We start from the raw sequence: 18,234 nt of genomic DNA, 5'->3' as shown, positions 1-18,234 counted from the left end.
TTCAGCAAAAATCGCCGCTGATATCCATTCACCTTCAGGTATTAAGTGTCCAATTTTTGTGATTTTTGCAGCCCACAGACTTTTCCTGAGTGATAGGTCTTTAAAAATGTCCAGATTCAATGCAGAGTTAAAAAGCAATGGTTCTTCTTTCTGCCACAAACTTTGTGCATTGCTTGACTCCCGAGAAATCTTAAACAGTGTCCATGCTTTTAGGAGTGATCTATAAAACGATGTTAATCCTGCAAGATCCAAACTATTTATGTCCATCAGGAACAGGTGGCGATCTAGTCCCATGTTCCCTGCTTTCCTCAATAGGATGCACGCCCAGCTCACGCCCTTCCCATAGAGGAGTCTCTGAGCCACTTGAAGCCTGAAAGTCTTTAGTCTGGATCTGATGTCCACTAGGCCTTGTCCTCCTTCCTGTCTGGCCAGAGATAACACTGGAGCCTTCAGCCAATGCTGTCCCGACCAGAAAAAATCCACCAGACATCTCTGAATTTGTCTCACAAGGTCTTCTGGAGGTTCAAGGATCATCATTCTGTGCCAAAGGGAAGAGGCTACAAGGCTGTTACATATCAGCAACCTTCCCCTGTAGGACAGCTGGGGCAGCAACCATTTCCAATGAGACAAACGCGCACATACTTTCTCCAACAGGCCCCCAGTTTTGCTTTCTGTATTCAATTGTCCCCAAAAAAACTCCCAGATATTTAAAACCTGCCCTTCCCCATTGTAGACCACCAGGAAGTGGTGGACTATTTACAATTTGCTTTACCACATCAACATCTCTATCTCCCCTAATTAAAACTGTTATATCATCCGCATATGCAGATAATTTGACAGATTGCTGGGAGTTTTGAAAGTTAATCTGTAGACCTGCTAAGTCTTTCCTTAATTTACATAACAGCGGTTCTATAATAATGCTATAAAGTTGGCCCGAAAGGGGACAGCCCTGTCTAATTCCCCTCTGTACTTTCACAGGGATGCTTAGGCCACCAGCCATTTTCATCATACATGTGGCTTCAGTGTACAATAATGTATCATTGAGATAAAATTATCACCAAAACCAAAGGCCTTTAAAGCATCAAAGAGAAAAATGTGATCCACCCGATCGAAAGCCTTCTCTTGGTCTAATGATAAAAATCCCATTTCAATCTTGTTGTCAAAAGCATAGTCATACACATCTCTCACTAAATGTAGATTATCTACAATAGATCTATCTTTTATGCAGTAAGATTGATCTTCATGTATGATTTCATGCAGTACATTACTTAATCTTGTGGCCAAACATTTGGAAATGATTTTATAATCCGAACACAAAACTGCTAGCCTGGGAAAACCCAGACATCTTCCGGCAAATTTAGATTTGCTCTGCAAGTAGTCTGGCAAAGAGCTCATTCAAGCCCATTTCCTTGCCGTCGTAATCGCGGCACCAATCAGAAACGTTGAGGCGGGCTTTACACGATGACGATCGCTCTGATTGGTTTTAGGTCTAGCCTGTCCAATTGCGCCCAGAGGCATTTTGTGGAGGACGTCCACTCCGTTGGTGAAGCACCAACTTTTAAATGCATTATTATATTCAAATTGCAAACACATGAGGACAGTCTCCATGAAAGAGCCACTGGCAGATGAACGCGCTACTACATTTCTCTCCGAAACGGTAAGAAATTAAATTAGATTTAATAGAGAATTTTAACTGTGACACGATGATTGACAGGGCAGTTTACGTGACGGGATGCACGCGACAGATCCGTCCGATAAAGATGACGAAGTAGTATGTCCCAAAGCTTGCCTACTTTTTTGCTATACATTCAAAAGTAAATACCTTTTCTTCACAAAAAGAGTGAATACTTTTATGACGTAGTGTAACTGGCGAATTGGGACACAGCATGTGGCTTTACACAATGACGATCGCTCTGACTGGTTTTAGGTCTATGCAATCCGTTGGTGATGCCCCTTTGGAAATTAGTTATTAAAGAAGCTTTGCCAGACCATAACTCAGTTACTACTGAGAATGGTTTTAACCAGGCTACAAAACTGCCACAGGCCTCCAGTTCTTTAAGAGTGTTAGATCCCCCTTCTTAGGGAGTAGTGTGAGCACTGCACGCTGAAAGCTCTTCGGAAGAATTCTTTCAGTGACACTTTTTTGCAGAACTTCAAAGTAATCATGACCAAGAACATGCCAGAAAGCCTTATAGAATCAGCAGACAGTCCATCTATCCCGGGTGCACGACCTACAGAGAGCCCCATAACAGCAGCCGGTCAACAGCAGCAACAGTTCGGTCTCTAAAAAAAGTTTGTACTTTGGGGTTAAAACCGGAAGGTCAAAAAGCAGAGTTCTTTTCTACATTGTTCTTCTGATTCCTCAGAGGTGTATAAACTTGAATAGAAGTCCACAGCAATTTTTCGCATCTCTGTTTGATCAGAAATATCTTGACCATTACAGTCTTTTAAACAGTACATCAAATTTTCTTGTCCTTTTTTACGCTCTAGATCAAAAAAAAGAAGTAGGAGCGTCCATATCTCTTGTTGTTACAAACGACTCCTTACAAGAGCACCGTTCACTCTTTCATTTAAAATTGAGCTCAACAGGTTATTCTTTTCAGTCCACATATCTTTCAGGTTTACAGAGTCAAATGTAATCATACTTTGCTCAATACCAGTAATTTCTTTTTCAAGACATTTCAAAGACTTTTTTATACAAAATGAAGAATGTGATAAATATTGTTGACAAAAATTCCTTATTTGTACCTTCCCGATTTCCCACCATTGAATGCAATTTTCATAACAATTCTTCTCACTCTTCCAAGAATCCCAAAATGACTTAAAATTTCCCCCTAAAAAGTATCTTCTAATAATTTATTAAAATGCCAATAATAATTTTTATGCATTTTTTTTTATAAAGTACACTCAATAGTGACACATTTATGATCAGACATTGAAGTGGGAAAAATAGTTGAATTTGTAACTCTATTCCTCATGTTATGTGACGTATAGAGTCTATCCAACCGTGCAGCATGCAGAAACCGTCTCATTACTAAACTTCACCCATGTATACTGACGTAAACAGATTATACTCTCTCCATACAACATTTGTGTCCTAGATCACCACATTCAAAGCACTTCAGATTTTCAGTGCTTGTGTAAATCATGTACGAGTTCTCTCCTTGATTATCTTCTTTCAAAATTGGTAAATCTTTAAAAAGTTCACATGTTGTATTCAAATCAATGTCTTCTTTTGCAAATAATTTAGAATAAACATCAACAGCAGTTCTTCTCATCATTAAAGGATCTGCAGTAATACTTCCATCATGTCTTCGTAAACAGTGCATACAATTATTATGAACAACCTTCTTTTCCAAGTTAAAAAAATATTTTGTAGGTGCATCCATATCATTAATGGAAATAAACCGTGCTTTAACAAGTGCACTTTTTCATGTAAAATACCTTTTAATTCATGTTTTTTAGATATCAAATTGTCTTGGACTCCCATGTCATTCTTACCAATCAAAGAGAAACATATAATGCATTAACATCTTCTAATTTAGACTCTGTTATGTGGATGATGTGGAGATGAACCCAATTGCAGACAGTAGTCACAGGAACAGTTTATTGTACAAATAACAGGAAAAACAAAGCCCACGAGGGGGCAAAACAAGACAAGACAGTACTACGAGTGACTAAACTAGACTAAGACTCTGACAATTAACTAGACTATAAACAAACAGCAAAAACAGAACTTTCTCTACAGGATTTCTCTTTGACAGGATACTCACAAGGTTTCACAAAGAATAACACGCAATGTTAGACAATGTACTGTGGGAAAGCATATTTATTAAAATGTTTAATTTAGGTTTACATTGAATTTAGCATGTTAAGGTTAGGTATAAATTATGATTATCAGAGTTTTCTAGCAAACGACTCTGGTCAGTCCTGTTTTACTGAAACTCTTGGAGTTTGTGTTTTAGCAAGAAAGTCCAGCCAGTCCTGTACTCGGGTCTCAGTGTTTGAATAGATATGCTGAGTGGATTAGGGTGGGCAATGCTCTGTCTAAAACCGGTTCCTAAACCTGTCTTTTTCGGTTCCTGCCCCTAAATGTATATAAACTGTAAGAGAACATTTCATGTCAGACTTGGTGACTGCAGCTAACGACAGCTCGTGTTCTCAGTAAAGAATCCTGCTGAAGAAACAACCAAGTCTCCTGGTCTTTCGATTCTAAGTTCACAACAGTACCGACACAGGACAGAGAACATGAGGGGATTAAATAGGGAGCAAACTAATCAGGAACAGGTGACACAGGTGAAGCAATAATGACAAAACGAGGATAACAAGGGGGCGGGGCTGGGTGACGAGACAACGCAAGCACATGGCCAAACAAATGGCCATGTGCTGCACATGAAACATGGGCCTGTCATGATCCTGCCGCAAGACCAGGGAAAATCAGAGACAAGAAGGCAGAATCATGACAGACACTTTCCTTTTTAAACTAATCCAAGCTTGTGATGAATATTGTTGGCAGAAAAGCTTAATCTGAACTTTTCCCACCTCCCACCATTGAAGAAGATTTTCATAATTACTTTGTTCAGTCCAATGGTTCCAAAAAAGGTTACATTTTTAATGGAAATCAAGATTCTCTAATAACTTATTACTAAATCTCCAATAAGAATAATGAGGGGTTGTTTGTGTTACAATCATTTTTAAAGAAATTAAATGATGATCTGAAATAGAGCTTGGGCTTATATGGGTCTCTTCTGTTCTACTGCACATTGTATTCTTGACATAAAATCTGAACGTGCTGCACTGATCCTATTCTCTGTCACTTTAATCCATGTATATTGTTTAACTGCTTTATTTCTCTCTCTCCAAATATCAGTAAGTCCAAATTGTGTGGTAATCTCTCTTAAAGATACTGCTCATAAAAAATGAGGTTCTTCTCCATTTCTATCGCAAGTAAAATCCAAAGTACAGTTCCAATCACCACCAATTACTAAAAAATCTTCATTCATAAAAGAGGAAACTACATCTTTAAGTTTGTACCCTCAGACGTGTTCACACTAACATCTACTCTATTACTAACTTAATTTTCTCCTTTTGTATCTCCATCCTCTTTCCGAGCACCTGCATCACTCACGGCTTTCCCACCGCAGTCGCTCCACTACTCGCACCCGCCAAACCTGACGGCCCTGCTTCTTCCTCGGCCTGTTGTTTATGAGGGCAAGACCATCTCTTATGGCCGATATCTCCACACTCAAAACAACGTAATGTATCAGTACTCGCGTAAACCATGTAAGAGCTCTCTCCACATGTCACTCGGAACGAAACATCCAGTGTTTTAGTAGGAGCGGTCAGAAAGCAGGAAGCAGCAGAACACTGAATGCATGTTTGATCTGTTTTAACTGAAAGCAACTTGCACTAAAATGTCTTAAATATGTCAGTGCCATTGTTCTGTCTGGAGATGCACACCAGTAATGTGTGTTTTTTTTTTTTTCTAAGGCACGTTTATAAAAGTTACTTAAACGCCCTATCTGAACTAAGGCCTAATCCTGGCTTAATCTAAGCCCTGTCTGTGAAACTAGGCTTTAAACACTTAAAACAGACTCAATTACTAGATCCTGCAGTTTATGGAAAAACTCTTACAGTAATATTACAGTGTTTTCATGTCAGAGCTTCATCATCAGAGAGTTTGAGCTGAAAGTGGACTCACATGCAGCAGTTTTCAGCATCAGCGTCAGTCCAAAGATGAGCATCATTTCTAGAGTCCAGAAGAGCCAGTAATCCAGCAGAAGAGAGAAGATGTTTCTTCAGTCACACGATCGCTAGAAGAGACACTCGTCTGTGCTCACCGTATATAAAGACTACTGCGCACTTTCTCAGAGAAAAGGAAGTTTACATAATTGACAGGAAATGTACAAGCACAAGGTACAAAAACACATACTTAATAATGTGACATACATGTCTTTTCTGTCCTGCTGTGGGCTTTCTATGACCAATGCTTCTGCAATTTTACATTTTCATGTAGACATTCTGTATGTTAATTCATCACCCGTTTGTTGCTTTTATAACTGCAGGACTCAAAATGAGCATCACTGAGCATCGTCCGCAAGTAAAATGTCTTCGATGATGAGTAGATGAACAAACCGTCTACTAAAGAAAACATCTGTCACGATTTGCACGTCGTCTAACAACTTTTACCCAAGTTTGAATCAACGTGTCCTGTTATTTTCACTAACAATTGAAAATGTATCTATTTGGTGTTGTTTGTGAATATTATATCAAAAGAAAAAAGAAATGGCAAGCAGGTAGTTTAAGCAGTGTGTGCATCCTTGCCCTCGTTTTATTACGGGTGGGGACACACATGAGATGTGTGTTTACTGCCTGGGAGCGCACCACGCCCGGGCTTGCGGCCACTGTGAAGCACTACCGATCAGAGTCCTGCGCTCCCGCCTGGCTATATTTGATGAAGCCGGCCAGGCTCACGCTCCCCGCGGTTCGGGTGGCTCAGATCGTGGGGCTCGCAAAGAGAGAGCCATGGGTCCTGCGCACTGTAGAAAAGGGGTACAGGCTACAGTTCCAGGTTCGCCCACCGAAGTTCAACGGGGTGATCTGGACTGCAGTGGACTCAGAGCAGGGTCGAGTGTTAGAACAGGTAGTTCACTCGCTGCTGGCAAAGGAGGACATAGAGTATGTTCCTCCACCAGACAGTGAGTCCGTCTACATCCGGTGCTTCATAGTTCCAAAGAAGGATGGAGGGTTGCGTCCAATTTTAGATCTAAGACATCTGAATTGGTCTCTGAGGAGGTTCAGGTTCAAGATGCTCACCATTCCTATTATCGTGAGCCAAATCGGGTCCGAGGACTGGTTTGTCATGATAGATCTAAAGGATGCATACTTCCACGTCTCCATCCTTCCATTCCACAGGAAGTTCCTGAGGTTCGCTTTCGGGAGCGAAGCGTACCAATATCGGGTTCTCCCATTTGGCCTAGCACTCTCCCCTCGCACCCTCACCAAGTGCATGGATGCAGCTCTGGCCCCGCTGAGGCTCCAGGGCATCCGTGTACTAAATTACATCGACGACTGGGTTGTTTTAGCCCAGTCTCGAGATCTGGCAGTTCAGCATCGAGATGTCGTCCTTGGCCATATTCAGAGCTTGGGGTTGAGACTCAATCCGCAAAAGAGCGTGTTGATGCCCGCATAGAGGACTACGTTCCTGGGAATGGTGTGAGACTCGACTACGATGCAGGCACGAATGTCTCCTGCACGTCTCAAGTCTATCCTGGCCATGGTGACCAGGATAAAGCTAGGCTGCGCTATCATCGTAAAACAGTTTCAGAGACTGTTGGGGCTCATGGCAGCTGCGTCCAACGTGATACCTTTTGGCCTGCTGCACATGAGAGCCACTGAGGGGAAATCCGTTTCACATGATAAGGGTTACACGCAGATGCCTTTAATTCCCTATCAATGAGGATGAAACCTTGGTTTCTGTCCCAAGGGCCTGTGTTGGGAGCGCCATGTCGCCGGAAAGCCGCTTCGACAGACGCATCCCTCACGGGCTGGGGCGCGGTCATGGACGGCCGCTTTACAAGAGGTCTGTTGCAGGACCAGAATTCTTCCTGGCACATAAACTGACTAGAGATGTAGGCGGTCTTCCGGGTTCTGGGGAGTTTCCTCCCAGACCTCAAAGGTCACCACGTTATTGTGAGGACAGACAATACGCCAATGGTGTCCTATTTAAACCACCAGGGAGGGTCTGAGATACTCCGATCTCTATCCAGACTGGCGCATCAGATCCTCCTGTGGTCCCAAGGGAAACTGTGGTCTCTCAGAGCAATGCCCGAGAGACGACTCGACGCCTGTGAAGAGACGACTCGACGCTGGCGATATGTTTATGCCCTAAATCAATACATGGTTAACTAAATGTATTTCTCTATGTACATTTCTGAAATGCACTTTCTGTAAAGCTGCTTTGAAACAATATGTATTGTGAAAAGCGCTATACAAATAAATTTGAATTGAATTGAATGTCCCAGAGGACCAGAATCGAGGAGCAGGGGCTGAGGCCCGGGGAATGGAGACTTCACCCCGCCGTGGTGGAGTTAATATGTGTGAGGTTCGGCCCAGTGGAAGTGGATCTGTTTGTGTCTCGAGAGACGACACACTGTCCACTGTGGTTCTCCCTCACACATCCAGCCCCGCTGGAGTTGGATGCCATGTTACAGACGTGGCAGAGGCTGCGTTTGTATGCATTTCCCCCGATCGCTCTGCTCCCGGGAGTTCTGGAGAGGGTCTGTCGTGATGGGGTCAGTCTACTGTTAGTAGCACCATTCTGGCCGGCCCGAGTATGGTTCTCGGACATGATATCACTCCTGACAGGCCTCCCATGGGAGATTCCCATCACCCTCGCCCAGAGCTGTGGAAGCTGTGTGTCTGGCCTCTGAGGGATCACAGTACCGAGAGGTTGGCCTGTCAGCAGGAGTTGTCGAGACTATACTCAGCTCTAGAGCTCCATCCACCGGGAAGCTGTACGGCCTGAAGTGGAACGTTTATGGCACTTGGTGTAGAGAGCGCGGCTTGGACCGAGTTAACTGCCCGGTGGCTTCAGTGCTGGAGGTCCTTGGCTAATGTCAGATTTACATAATTGTGGTTGTGATTTATTTTTGCTATAGTTGTCTTCAGCCATTTACATTGTGAAAAACAAGGTTGTGTTCCTTATTGTGGTGTTCAGCAATTTTAACATAGTATCGTCATCATATCAGTATAGATGTAGATGGACCCAAATAAAACCATTAAAATATCAAGTAAATAAGTATTGTAATACTTGGTGCCACAGTGACACTCTTGTCCCAAAAAGTATTGCTATACCACAATACTCAATATGCTGTCCCACGGTGAGTTGTTTTTCCCTGTTGCACCTACAGAAAATTTGAGGGTTCCCCCACCTGCCAAATCCCACTTTAACCACTATATATATATATACAGTATATGTATGTATCAGCTTAAAATACCCACAGATCCTTTATTATAGCTTGTCAAATTTGCCCCTTTTTGTGTTTTTGTGTGTGTCCCTTTAAATGCAAATGAGCTGCTGGTTCCCTTTACAGGTTCCAGGTTTTTGTGTGTGTCCCTTTAAATGCAAATTAGCTCCATTCAGAAGAGGGCGGAGCCTTTACACGAGCTTCAGATTCTCTGGTAATAACAATACAGGCCAATCTCACTCATCCAGAATCCCAGAATAACCAGTAGCGAGTGCAGCCTTACGGAGAGACTCAGGAAGAGTTTCACTTTTAGACTTTTCTGAAAGTTAGTGGAGACATTTATGAAGTTGTTGTGGAGTTACATTGATCATCTCATCATCATGTTTAACTTTTACACACGTTGACACAGTTCCTGAGGTGTTTATAAGACAGCGGTGACATGTTCTGGTCAATAGTGTTCAGTGCTCGTCTGTGCTCAACCACAGAACAGTTTCATGCTTTGCTGGATCTTCTGCCATTGCGTTAGAACTGGTCTCTGTTGACGCTTGCGAAACAAAATGGCGGCTGGTGTGTGTAAACGTGCAGATTAAGGGCCGGTAATATTATAATAAGATCCTCTTCATACGTCAGAAGGGGAGTGAAGTCTCATCGGCTTATTTTTTTGACATGCTTGCAGAGAAAGGCTCACCAAAACACAGTTATTGGGTTTCACTCTTCACGTTTTCTGGGTTGTTAGAAGCATCGGGGACCCGGTCAGATTTTCATGATTTGTCCCTTTTAATAAATAAAAACGCGACGTTTGACTGGAAATAGTTTAATTTTCAAATTATTATATTTTCATTTAACTCAATACCAAAGTTCATCTTAAATTCAACACAGATTATTTACAATCTTTAAAGAACGATGTGTTTAGCAATATTCTATAATGACAAAGATCTTGTGAATAAAAATGTATGGATGTGGCTAAACATGTTAAAGACATGTAATGTAAAAGTAATCTTTAGGAACAGCTAAAACATCTAAACAGACGCTGTAAAAGAAATCAGCCAAAGCCAACAGACTAAAGTAAAAGACCAAATGACTCCAGATATGTAAAATTACTGCTGTATGGATGTGAAAGTCTTGTAGATTCTGGAGTGATTTCTCATAGATGTGACGAGATCTGCTGCTGAGATCTTCAATCTTCTGCTGTCTGTTCATGTCCTTCTCTAAATCTTCTCATTCGCACGTTTTGATCTTCCTGTTTCTTTCCTAAAAACATCAGATTCTCATCATCTTCACACTCTTAATATTTGCATGTCAAAATCCATAGTGATGATGATAAATGTGTCTGACCTGACGTGAGTCTCATGTAGATGTGAAAACCTCCTAACAGACCCAACAGAACCATCATCTGAAAACACCAGACCAGCACATGCACTACAGATGATGAAATCCCTGAACACAACACACAGTCTGGACACAACACAGACACGTCAATCAATCAATCAATCAATCAATCAATCAATCAATTAATCAATCAATCAATCAATCAACCAATCAATCAATCAATCAATCAATCAATCAATCAGTGAACATATCAGTCAGCCGGTTAAGGAGTTAGTTCACCCAAAACCAGAGTTATATAAACATAATTCCTGGCTCTTCCCAGCTTTATAATGGCAGTGAATGGTACCTGAGATTTTGAAGCCCAAAAAAGTGCATCCATCCATAATTTTTTAAACGCCATGCGTTTTTATAAGAAAAATATCCATATTTATGACTTTATGCACGATAATCACTGGCTTCCATAGCCTCTAGTACCAGCAGAAGAGTGACCTCTGACCCGATGAATTAGAAGTCTAAAGCAAGAATTTTTAAAGAGAAATGTGGGAGGAGCTTGAGTTTGTTGTTTGAACGGCGAGACCATCTACTCTCACCTGAGCTTACGTTACTCCTACATCGTCACTCGTTGGGTCAGAGGTCACTCGTCGGGTCAGAGGTCACTAGTCAGGTCAGAGATCGCCGGTGGCCCTAGATTATTGTTGTTCAACATTCACTGCACGTTTGTAAGGGGTTAATTGAAATGAAACTAAACTAAACTAAACTAAAATATAAATATTAGTTGAAAAACTTAAACTAAAAGAAAATTTTAAATGTTGCATTGGCACTGAAATAAGTTTAAGCTGAAGCACTAAAATAATGAATTATAAGCAAATACAAAATAGTCATACTGTATACTATTAAAAAAAACTTAAATAACACTGATTTGTAGATTACAGCAGAATGCCATACTTCCACACTACTCTCACTATTACTGGAGTATGTAGTGTGTTTACTGTGTGTTACAGGAATAAAAAGAGAATCGAGATCTTTGAGAACATGAGATTGTAATGAGTCTGATGAGAGAGTTACTGTACCTTCAACAATCACTTGTAGATCTGTTGATGTCACTGAGCCGTCTGAGTAATTGAGTTCTAAACTGTAATTCCCTGAATCTGCTCTGATCACAGGGTTTATTATCAGAATCCCATTATTGACTGACACTTCATCATGTCTGTTATTGAAGAGATCACATTCAGTCTTTCTTATCATGTCATACTTTATAATACAAACTGGATCCTCTCGTGTGCTGCTTATTATCTTTTGTATCTTCAGGTGATGTTTACTAGTGTCCTCCAACTGCAGACTGAGTTTATCTCCGAGAGCAACGTAACAGGGACCAGACTGATGAAAACTGCAGAATCGCTCCACACCTGAAGAACAACGTGCACACACACACACACACACACACACACACACACACACACACACACACACACACACACACACACACACACACACACACACACACACACATTATCATAAATTAAAATATTACACAAACATTTGTAGAATTTTATAGGATTCTTGAGATCAATTTTTGACCAGTTTTCCATGAGGTTTTAAGTGTGTATATTTTCTAAAAACTAATATTGTAACTTTGAGGAGTACACTAAGATACTCTAAGAACATTGGCGAAAGAGAGAATAACAGAGTAGAGAGAGAGAGAGAGAGAGAGAGAGAGAGAGAGAGAGAGAGAGAGAGAGAGAATATAATAGAGTAGAGAGAGAGAGAGAATAGAGTAGAGAGAGAGAGAGAGAGAGAGAGAGAGAGAGAGAGAATAGAGTAGAGAGAGAGAGAGAGAGAGAGAGAGAGGCTTTAAACACTTAAAACAGACTCAATTACTAGATCCTGCAGTTTATGGAAAAACTCTTGCAGTAATATTACAGTGTTTTCATGTCAGAGCTTCATCATCAGAGAGTTTGAGCTGAAAGTGGACTCACATGCAGCAGTTTTCAGCATCAGCATCAGTCCAAAGATGAGCATCATTTCTAGAGTCCAGAAGAGCCAGTAATCCAGCAGAAGAGAGAAGATGTTTCTTCAGTCACACGATCGCTAGAACACTGACACTCGTCTGTGCTCACCGTATATAAAGACTACTGCGCACTTTCTCAGAGAAAAGGAAGTTCACATCATTTACTGGAAAACTTGGTTGAAGGTCTTGCACAAGGACACAAAAAATAACATGTACGTTCCTTTTCTGTCCTGCTGTGGGCTTTCTATGACTAATGCTTCTGCAACTTACATTTTCATGATGACATTATGTAACATTATTAACATTATGTTGCTTAACTGCAGGATTCAAAATGAGCATCACTGAGCATCGACCGCAAGTAAAATGTCTTCGATGATGAGTAGATGAACAAACCGTCTACTAAAGAAAACATCTGTCACGATTTGCACGTCGTCTAACAACTTTTACCCAAGTTTGAAAAGACAGGTGTTTTTCTGTAGAGATAGGCAAGTTCTCTTCATCTTCTGCTCCTATTATTAGTGGAGTACCTCAGGGCTCTATTCTGGGTCCGCTTCTTTTTAACTTATATATGCGTCCGCTGGGGAATATTATTAAGAAGCACAACGTTTTATTCCATTTTTATGGCGATAATACACAGCTGTATCTGCCATTGAAAGCTGGCGATTCCATTCAGACCTTGATGGATTGCATCCGGGACATTAAGGAATGGTTATCAATTAACTTTCTCCAACTTAATGAGGACAAATCAGAAATTATTGTCTTTGGCCCTCCAAAAACTGAGGAATAGTCTCATTAAAGAGCTGGGTAACCATTTCCCCTCAGGTTCCTCTCAGGTCAGGAACCTTGGTGTCATTCTTGATTCAGAATTATGTTTATCCAAAGAAATGAATTATGTTGTAAAGAATAGTTTTTATCAATTGCTGTTCATTTCCAAACTTAAATAATTTTTGTCATTCCAAGACTTGGAGAAGGTTATTCATGCTTTTATTACCATGCTTTTATCTCCCGATCCATTTCAGAATTCAGTTTAAAATTCTGTTGTTGTTTTTAAAGCTCTTAATGATCAAGCTCCATCATAGAGCTCTTCTTGCTCCTCCGTCATCCACTCTTGAAGATCTTCAGACAGGGCTCTTATCCCTCGCTCCCGTCTAAAAACTAAGGGAGATAGCTTATTCCCTGGCATTTTAATATTATCTTGCTTCTGTTTTCTGTCTGTTCTGTTTGGTTGTTTTCTGTTTAATTAGATTATTTCTTTACTTTGTTCATCATTTTGGATAGTTCTGCTATGTTTAAAAGTGCTATATAAATCAAATTTACTTACTTACTAAAGCATTTCACTCAATGGAGACTAGTGGTGCAACGAATCCGTGATCCGTTCGGATCGGTTCGGCACACACGTGATCCGCGGATTGATTTATGAAAAAAAAGTTGTGCGCATGTTCAGTCCACACACAGCGTGGTCATGGCGAGCGTTATGAACCGCAGAGAGCGTGACGCCTCATTCGCGCCGCAAAACCTCCAGACGTGCGTAAACGCGTCTTTACATTGACTTAACATTGAAATCACTCGCGCCAGACGCTCTATTCACGTTTGGTCTTGGTGTGAACGCAGCATGGGTGACGGCGAGAGAGAGAGAAAGAGTGCCTGCGAGTGCGAGCGAGCGAGAGTGAGGTCTGCGGTCTTGGCCATTAGTTGATTTACTTGTTTTTGTGTAGGTAATACGTTGTCAAATATGTTTAAACTTAAATGAACTACCTATACAAGTAGTTATGTCTCTTTGTATTAATTTGTCCTGTTATTGACATAATGCGCGTCATTGACAAAATGCGCAACCAGATGTTCGAATAATTCGAATATGTGTTTTTTAGAGGGGAATATTCGAACGTCATTTTTGAGCAATTTTGACAGCCCTATATTACAGTGGAAACACAGCACTGGTCCATGTTTAAAGAAAGGAGATGCCTTTTTATGTTGCACTTTAAGTTGTTTTTCATTAATTATGTTAAAAAGAAGATATTATGCCTTGTGCACTTTAAGTTGATTTTATATATTTTAATTTAATAATTTAAAAGTGTTAATAATTTTTTTTTTTTTTTGCTGATCCGAAAAATGATCCGATCCGTGACTCTGATCCGAGAAACGATCCGAACCGTGAGTTTTTTGATCCGTTGCACCCCTAATGGAGACACAATTGAGGAACATGATGTCAGAGTTTAATTTTGTAAGTTGTTACATTTGCAACATTTCCTTTCAACTGACGTCTACATGTTTCTTGTGCACTGTTAGTTACAAGTCAGTCAAACACTAAAACACAACTCGTGATCTTCTGCTTCAGCGCTCAGTAAATCCTCAGGTTCTCTCAACCAAACGTATGAATCACACAGCGCTTCAAAACGGACACTGGATCCATTATTTGTGTCTTTTAATTTTTTGTGAGGGAAAAGACAGAACAAGGGTGCAGGAAAAACAGGTGTATTTTAATTTCATTGTTTGACAAAGATAAACAATGAAGAACAAACGATTAGGAGAGACCGGGGATGGTTGTAACATTTGTGACCTTCCTGTCTATATCTTGGAGTACTTTTAAAGGGGTGGTATAATGCCCTTTTCACAAGATGTAAAATAAGTCTCTGATGTCCCCAGAGTGTGTGTGTGAAGTTTTAGCTCAAAATACCCCACAGATATTTTTATATAGCATGTTAAAATTGTTGCTTTTCGAGGGTGAGCAAAAACACCGTTTTGTATGGAGCTATTCTTGTGCCAATAAAAATGAACGTAGCTTTTCAAGGAACTAATGAAAATATAAATTGAAACTAAATAAATTATCTCTAAAACTGAAAAAGAATAAATCGCAATTTTTTTGACTTCGTTTTTAATACACTGCATGTTTTGCTAACTATTTCTCATATTTCAATCGCTGATCTGAACTTACAAATGCGCTTCCAGAGTTTTAATTTACGCTTCTGAAGTTTTCGTTTACACTCCCAGAGTTTTCATTCGCCGTTCTGACACATTTCTCTCGTGGGGGCGGGGCTAGTAGCAGTGTGTTCTCATTGGTTACTGAGCTTTTGATTGATAGCTTCGTGACCTGGAAGTGAAGACGTCAGTGGTGTGTTTATGTGTGGATGTGAGCGTCTGTAATCGCAGCTTTCTATTTCATTTTAGCGATATTAAGTTTATATCTGTATTTATTTGCTACTACACTATATTGAGAGGATCTCTTATAGAAGGAATGTATAGTTAGAATAGTACAGACGAATGATATTTATCATTAGTCATCGTCGCTATATCAGGAGGATAACGATACTGGATAAGCCTATCGTGGTAAGTCTGATTTTTGTTTTTTTTTCTTTTAATACTATACTAATACTATTTATAATACAGTTCTGGCTTTTTTCAGGTGGAGAGGCATTTTAGAGCTCAGTGAGAGCCCATAACATTATACAGCTGAGCTGTGTTGTCTTGATTTAACTGTTAGCCCAATCATTACATGACTTGTTTATCTACATTCGGTTAGTCTTCGATTAGATCATATTTGCTTCGATTAGATCATATTTCCCCCCAGCCACCCCAAACAACATTAAGCTAGAGTACTGTACAGTAGCCTATCTGTACTGTATCAGTCAATGACTGATGCCATAGGAGAGTGCTGTCAATCACTGCCTGATTCAACTTTGGCAATGTAAAGCTTTTTTTACCATGCCAATAAAGCTATTTAAACCTGAATTGCTCAATTTCTGAGTAATTTGCGATGCTGAGTTTTTGAAAGAGGAGAGACACGACTTGACCACAGAACACGTCTCTGTTCGTAATATGTAAACACTCAATAAGTATCGCCCTGGTTGCAGTATTTATTCTGATTACTTTTGTGTGATAAAGATGACTGATAAAGCTATTATATGTATCTAGTATGAGTAACAAATTGCTTTTTCTGTGTCCATATTTGACTAATAATAGGCCTAATGAAAAAAAGTGCACTTCAAATGAACATTTCTTTGAAAAATGTTAAATCTTTAATAGTCTTTAATAATAAATATATGTCCACATTAAAAACTTAATACATGCAAGTAATTATGACTGAAAACATCCAGCTATAGGGAATACACATCCATATGTTTATATATAGGGCAATACAGCCATCTACTGGTTACACAACAGTATTACAGATGATAAATGCTGCTTGACTCCAAGGTAAATATTTAGTACTGTAAAATCCCTTAAATATATATATAATAAATATTTTAAGTCTGCAAATTGTTACTGTATGGGGAGTGCAAAGCAGTTTGTATTGTTAGATTATAATACATTTCTTCTCTCATTTTCCAGGGAGTGGAGCAACTTTTCCATAAACAAAATTCTGATGCTGACACAGAGGATGGAGTGATAGTACCAGAGATCCACTGTCCCTGTCAGAAAATAATCTTACTTTGTTCAGACACATCACCTTTGAATGACTGGGATCTTGATCTTCAGACACCTGATTTATTTTAATATAGCAAATATTTCAATTTCCTCTAGATTAAAACAAACATAGTTCGCAAGTACACAAGAGGTTTCACTTTATTCTTATTAAACTATGCTAATCTTGGATTAGCATACCAATAGCATATGAATGTTGAGGGGATAGTTCACCCAAAAATACAATTCTCTCTTATTTTACTCACCCTCAAGCTGTCCCAGATGCATTTTACTTTCTTTCTACAGATAAACACGAATTAAGATTGTAAGGAAAGTAATCCATCTCTGCGAGTCCTAAAGACGCTTTAAAAACCACACACAGTGAGCGTGACTGCAATCCATGCGACCTCAGTGGATGAATCAATGCCTTCTGAAGTCAAACAATACGCTAGATAAAATAATAATAATAATAATGTAAACTGTTTTAACTATTAAAAATCTTACGTGCAAGGGTTACAATCCACTTGTATTATGGACTCACAGAGATGGATTATTTCCTTAAATATCTTTGTCTATGTTTATGTGAAGAAGAAAGTCATTTACATCTGGGATGGCATGAAGGAGAGTAAATGATGAAGGAGAGTAAATGATGAAGGAGAGTAAATGATGAAGGTGAGTAAATGATGAAGGTGAGTAAATGATGAAGGAGAGTAAATGATGAGAGAATGCTCATGTTTTGGGTGGACAATCCTTGTTCTGCTTGTGTCCAGTCACTGCTTTGTTACTTGTTCTGCAACAGGAACTGTTTAAAGAATCATTGCAACATTTAAAATGTATATGAATTTTTAAAATGTATTCTGTATTTGTAATTGTGCATTTTGTATAGTAATGTATATCATGAGAATACTGTGCATTGCATGTATATTATGCAGTTAATGTTTTGTGGATTCTGGTCTTTCCTGTCACAACATAATTGCATCCAAGACCTTCACTCTGATACTTGTGTATATGCTTTAGTGACAATAAAGAATGTACATTTATTTGAATTCATATTTTCAATTACATTAACTGGTTGTATAAGTCACAATTGAAACGGTTGATGATTGTTAAAATATATTTAAATTAAATGAAAATGTTAATTAAATGAAATAACTAAATATAATTATCAATTAAAAAAAATGGCAATAAGAACATTCTTTGTTTGGCATATTGAAATGCCCTTTGAGGTCTGTATCTGACAGCAGGCCACGACTGTAATTTTCATTTTGTTTAAATTCCTCTTATTTAAGTGATCATTTATTTTGATGGTGTAAACGTATATCATGCTAACAATGAGTAGTGTGATGGCCATGGCTGCCAACCTTGATTACCTGGTTGAAGTTTGACTTTCTTGACGGCTGAATATATCACACACGTTTGCTAATATTCTCTTTAAATTGTAACAGCTGAACCTAATCAGAGCCTAACATGCAAAATAATCATCAGGAATAAACAAATATTCTCTGGAAACATTGGACACTACAATATTTT

The 18,234-nt window shown here is 39.5% G+C and overlaps 1 protein-coding gene across 2 annotated transcripts; it reads right to left on the bottom strand.

Annotated features, from left to right (window-relative positions):
- Positions 1 to 9,770: 9,770 nt before the first annotated feature.
- LOC308701015 (uncharacterized protein) lies at positions 9,771 to 13,742 on the bottom strand. Of its 2 annotated transcripts, none has more exons than XM_081383010.1 (5): positions 13,628 to 13,742; positions 12,275 to 12,437; positions 11,369 to 11,704; positions 10,305 to 10,362; positions 9,771 to 10,220 (listed from the first exon to the last, which is right to left on the bottom strand). In XM_081383010.1, exons 2-5 carry the CDS (start codon positions 12,318 to 12,320, stop codon positions 10,178 to 10,180), a joined length of 483 nt encoding a protein of 160 aa, XP_081239136.1. In that variant the 5' UTR covers positions 12,321 to 12,437; positions 13,628 to 13,742; the 3' UTR covers positions 9,771 to 10,177. The 2 variants fall into 2 exon arrangements, with proteins under 2 accessions (XP_081239136.1, XP_081239135.1); XM_081383009.1 differs by having other exon boundaries at positions 10,305 to 10,424; positions 13,628 to 13,694.
- Positions 13,743 to 18,234: the final 4,492 nt, after the last annotated feature.

The sequence above is a fragment of the Scardinius erythrophthalmus genome (assembly GCF_964197995.2).
Source record: "Scardinius erythrophthalmus genome assembly, chromosome: 13".
Classification (NCBI taxonomy): Eukaryota; Metazoa; Chordata; class Actinopteri; order Cypriniformes; family Leuciscidae; genus Scardinius; species Scardinius erythrophthalmus.
Note: the sequence above shows the minus strand (reverse complement) of the source record. Positions and strands in the feature narration are given on the sequence as shown.

What these genes read in the sequence shown, in the direction of transcription:
- LOC308701015 (XM_081383009.1), bottom strand. Translation starts at nt 12,320, where the DNA reads ATGATGCTCATCTTTGGACTGATGCTGATGCTGAAAACTGCTGCAT. An exon ending in GATGCTGAAAACTGCTGCAT is followed by an intron (nt 11,705 to 12,274) that starts GTGAGTCCACTT and finishes GTTGTTCTTCAG; the next exon opens with GTGTGGAGCGATTCTGCAGT. An exon ending in TCTACAAGTGATTGTTGAAG is followed by an intron (nt 10,425 to 11,368) that starts GTACAGTAACTC and finishes TGTTGTGTCCAG; the next exon opens with ACTGTGTGTTGTGTTCAGGG.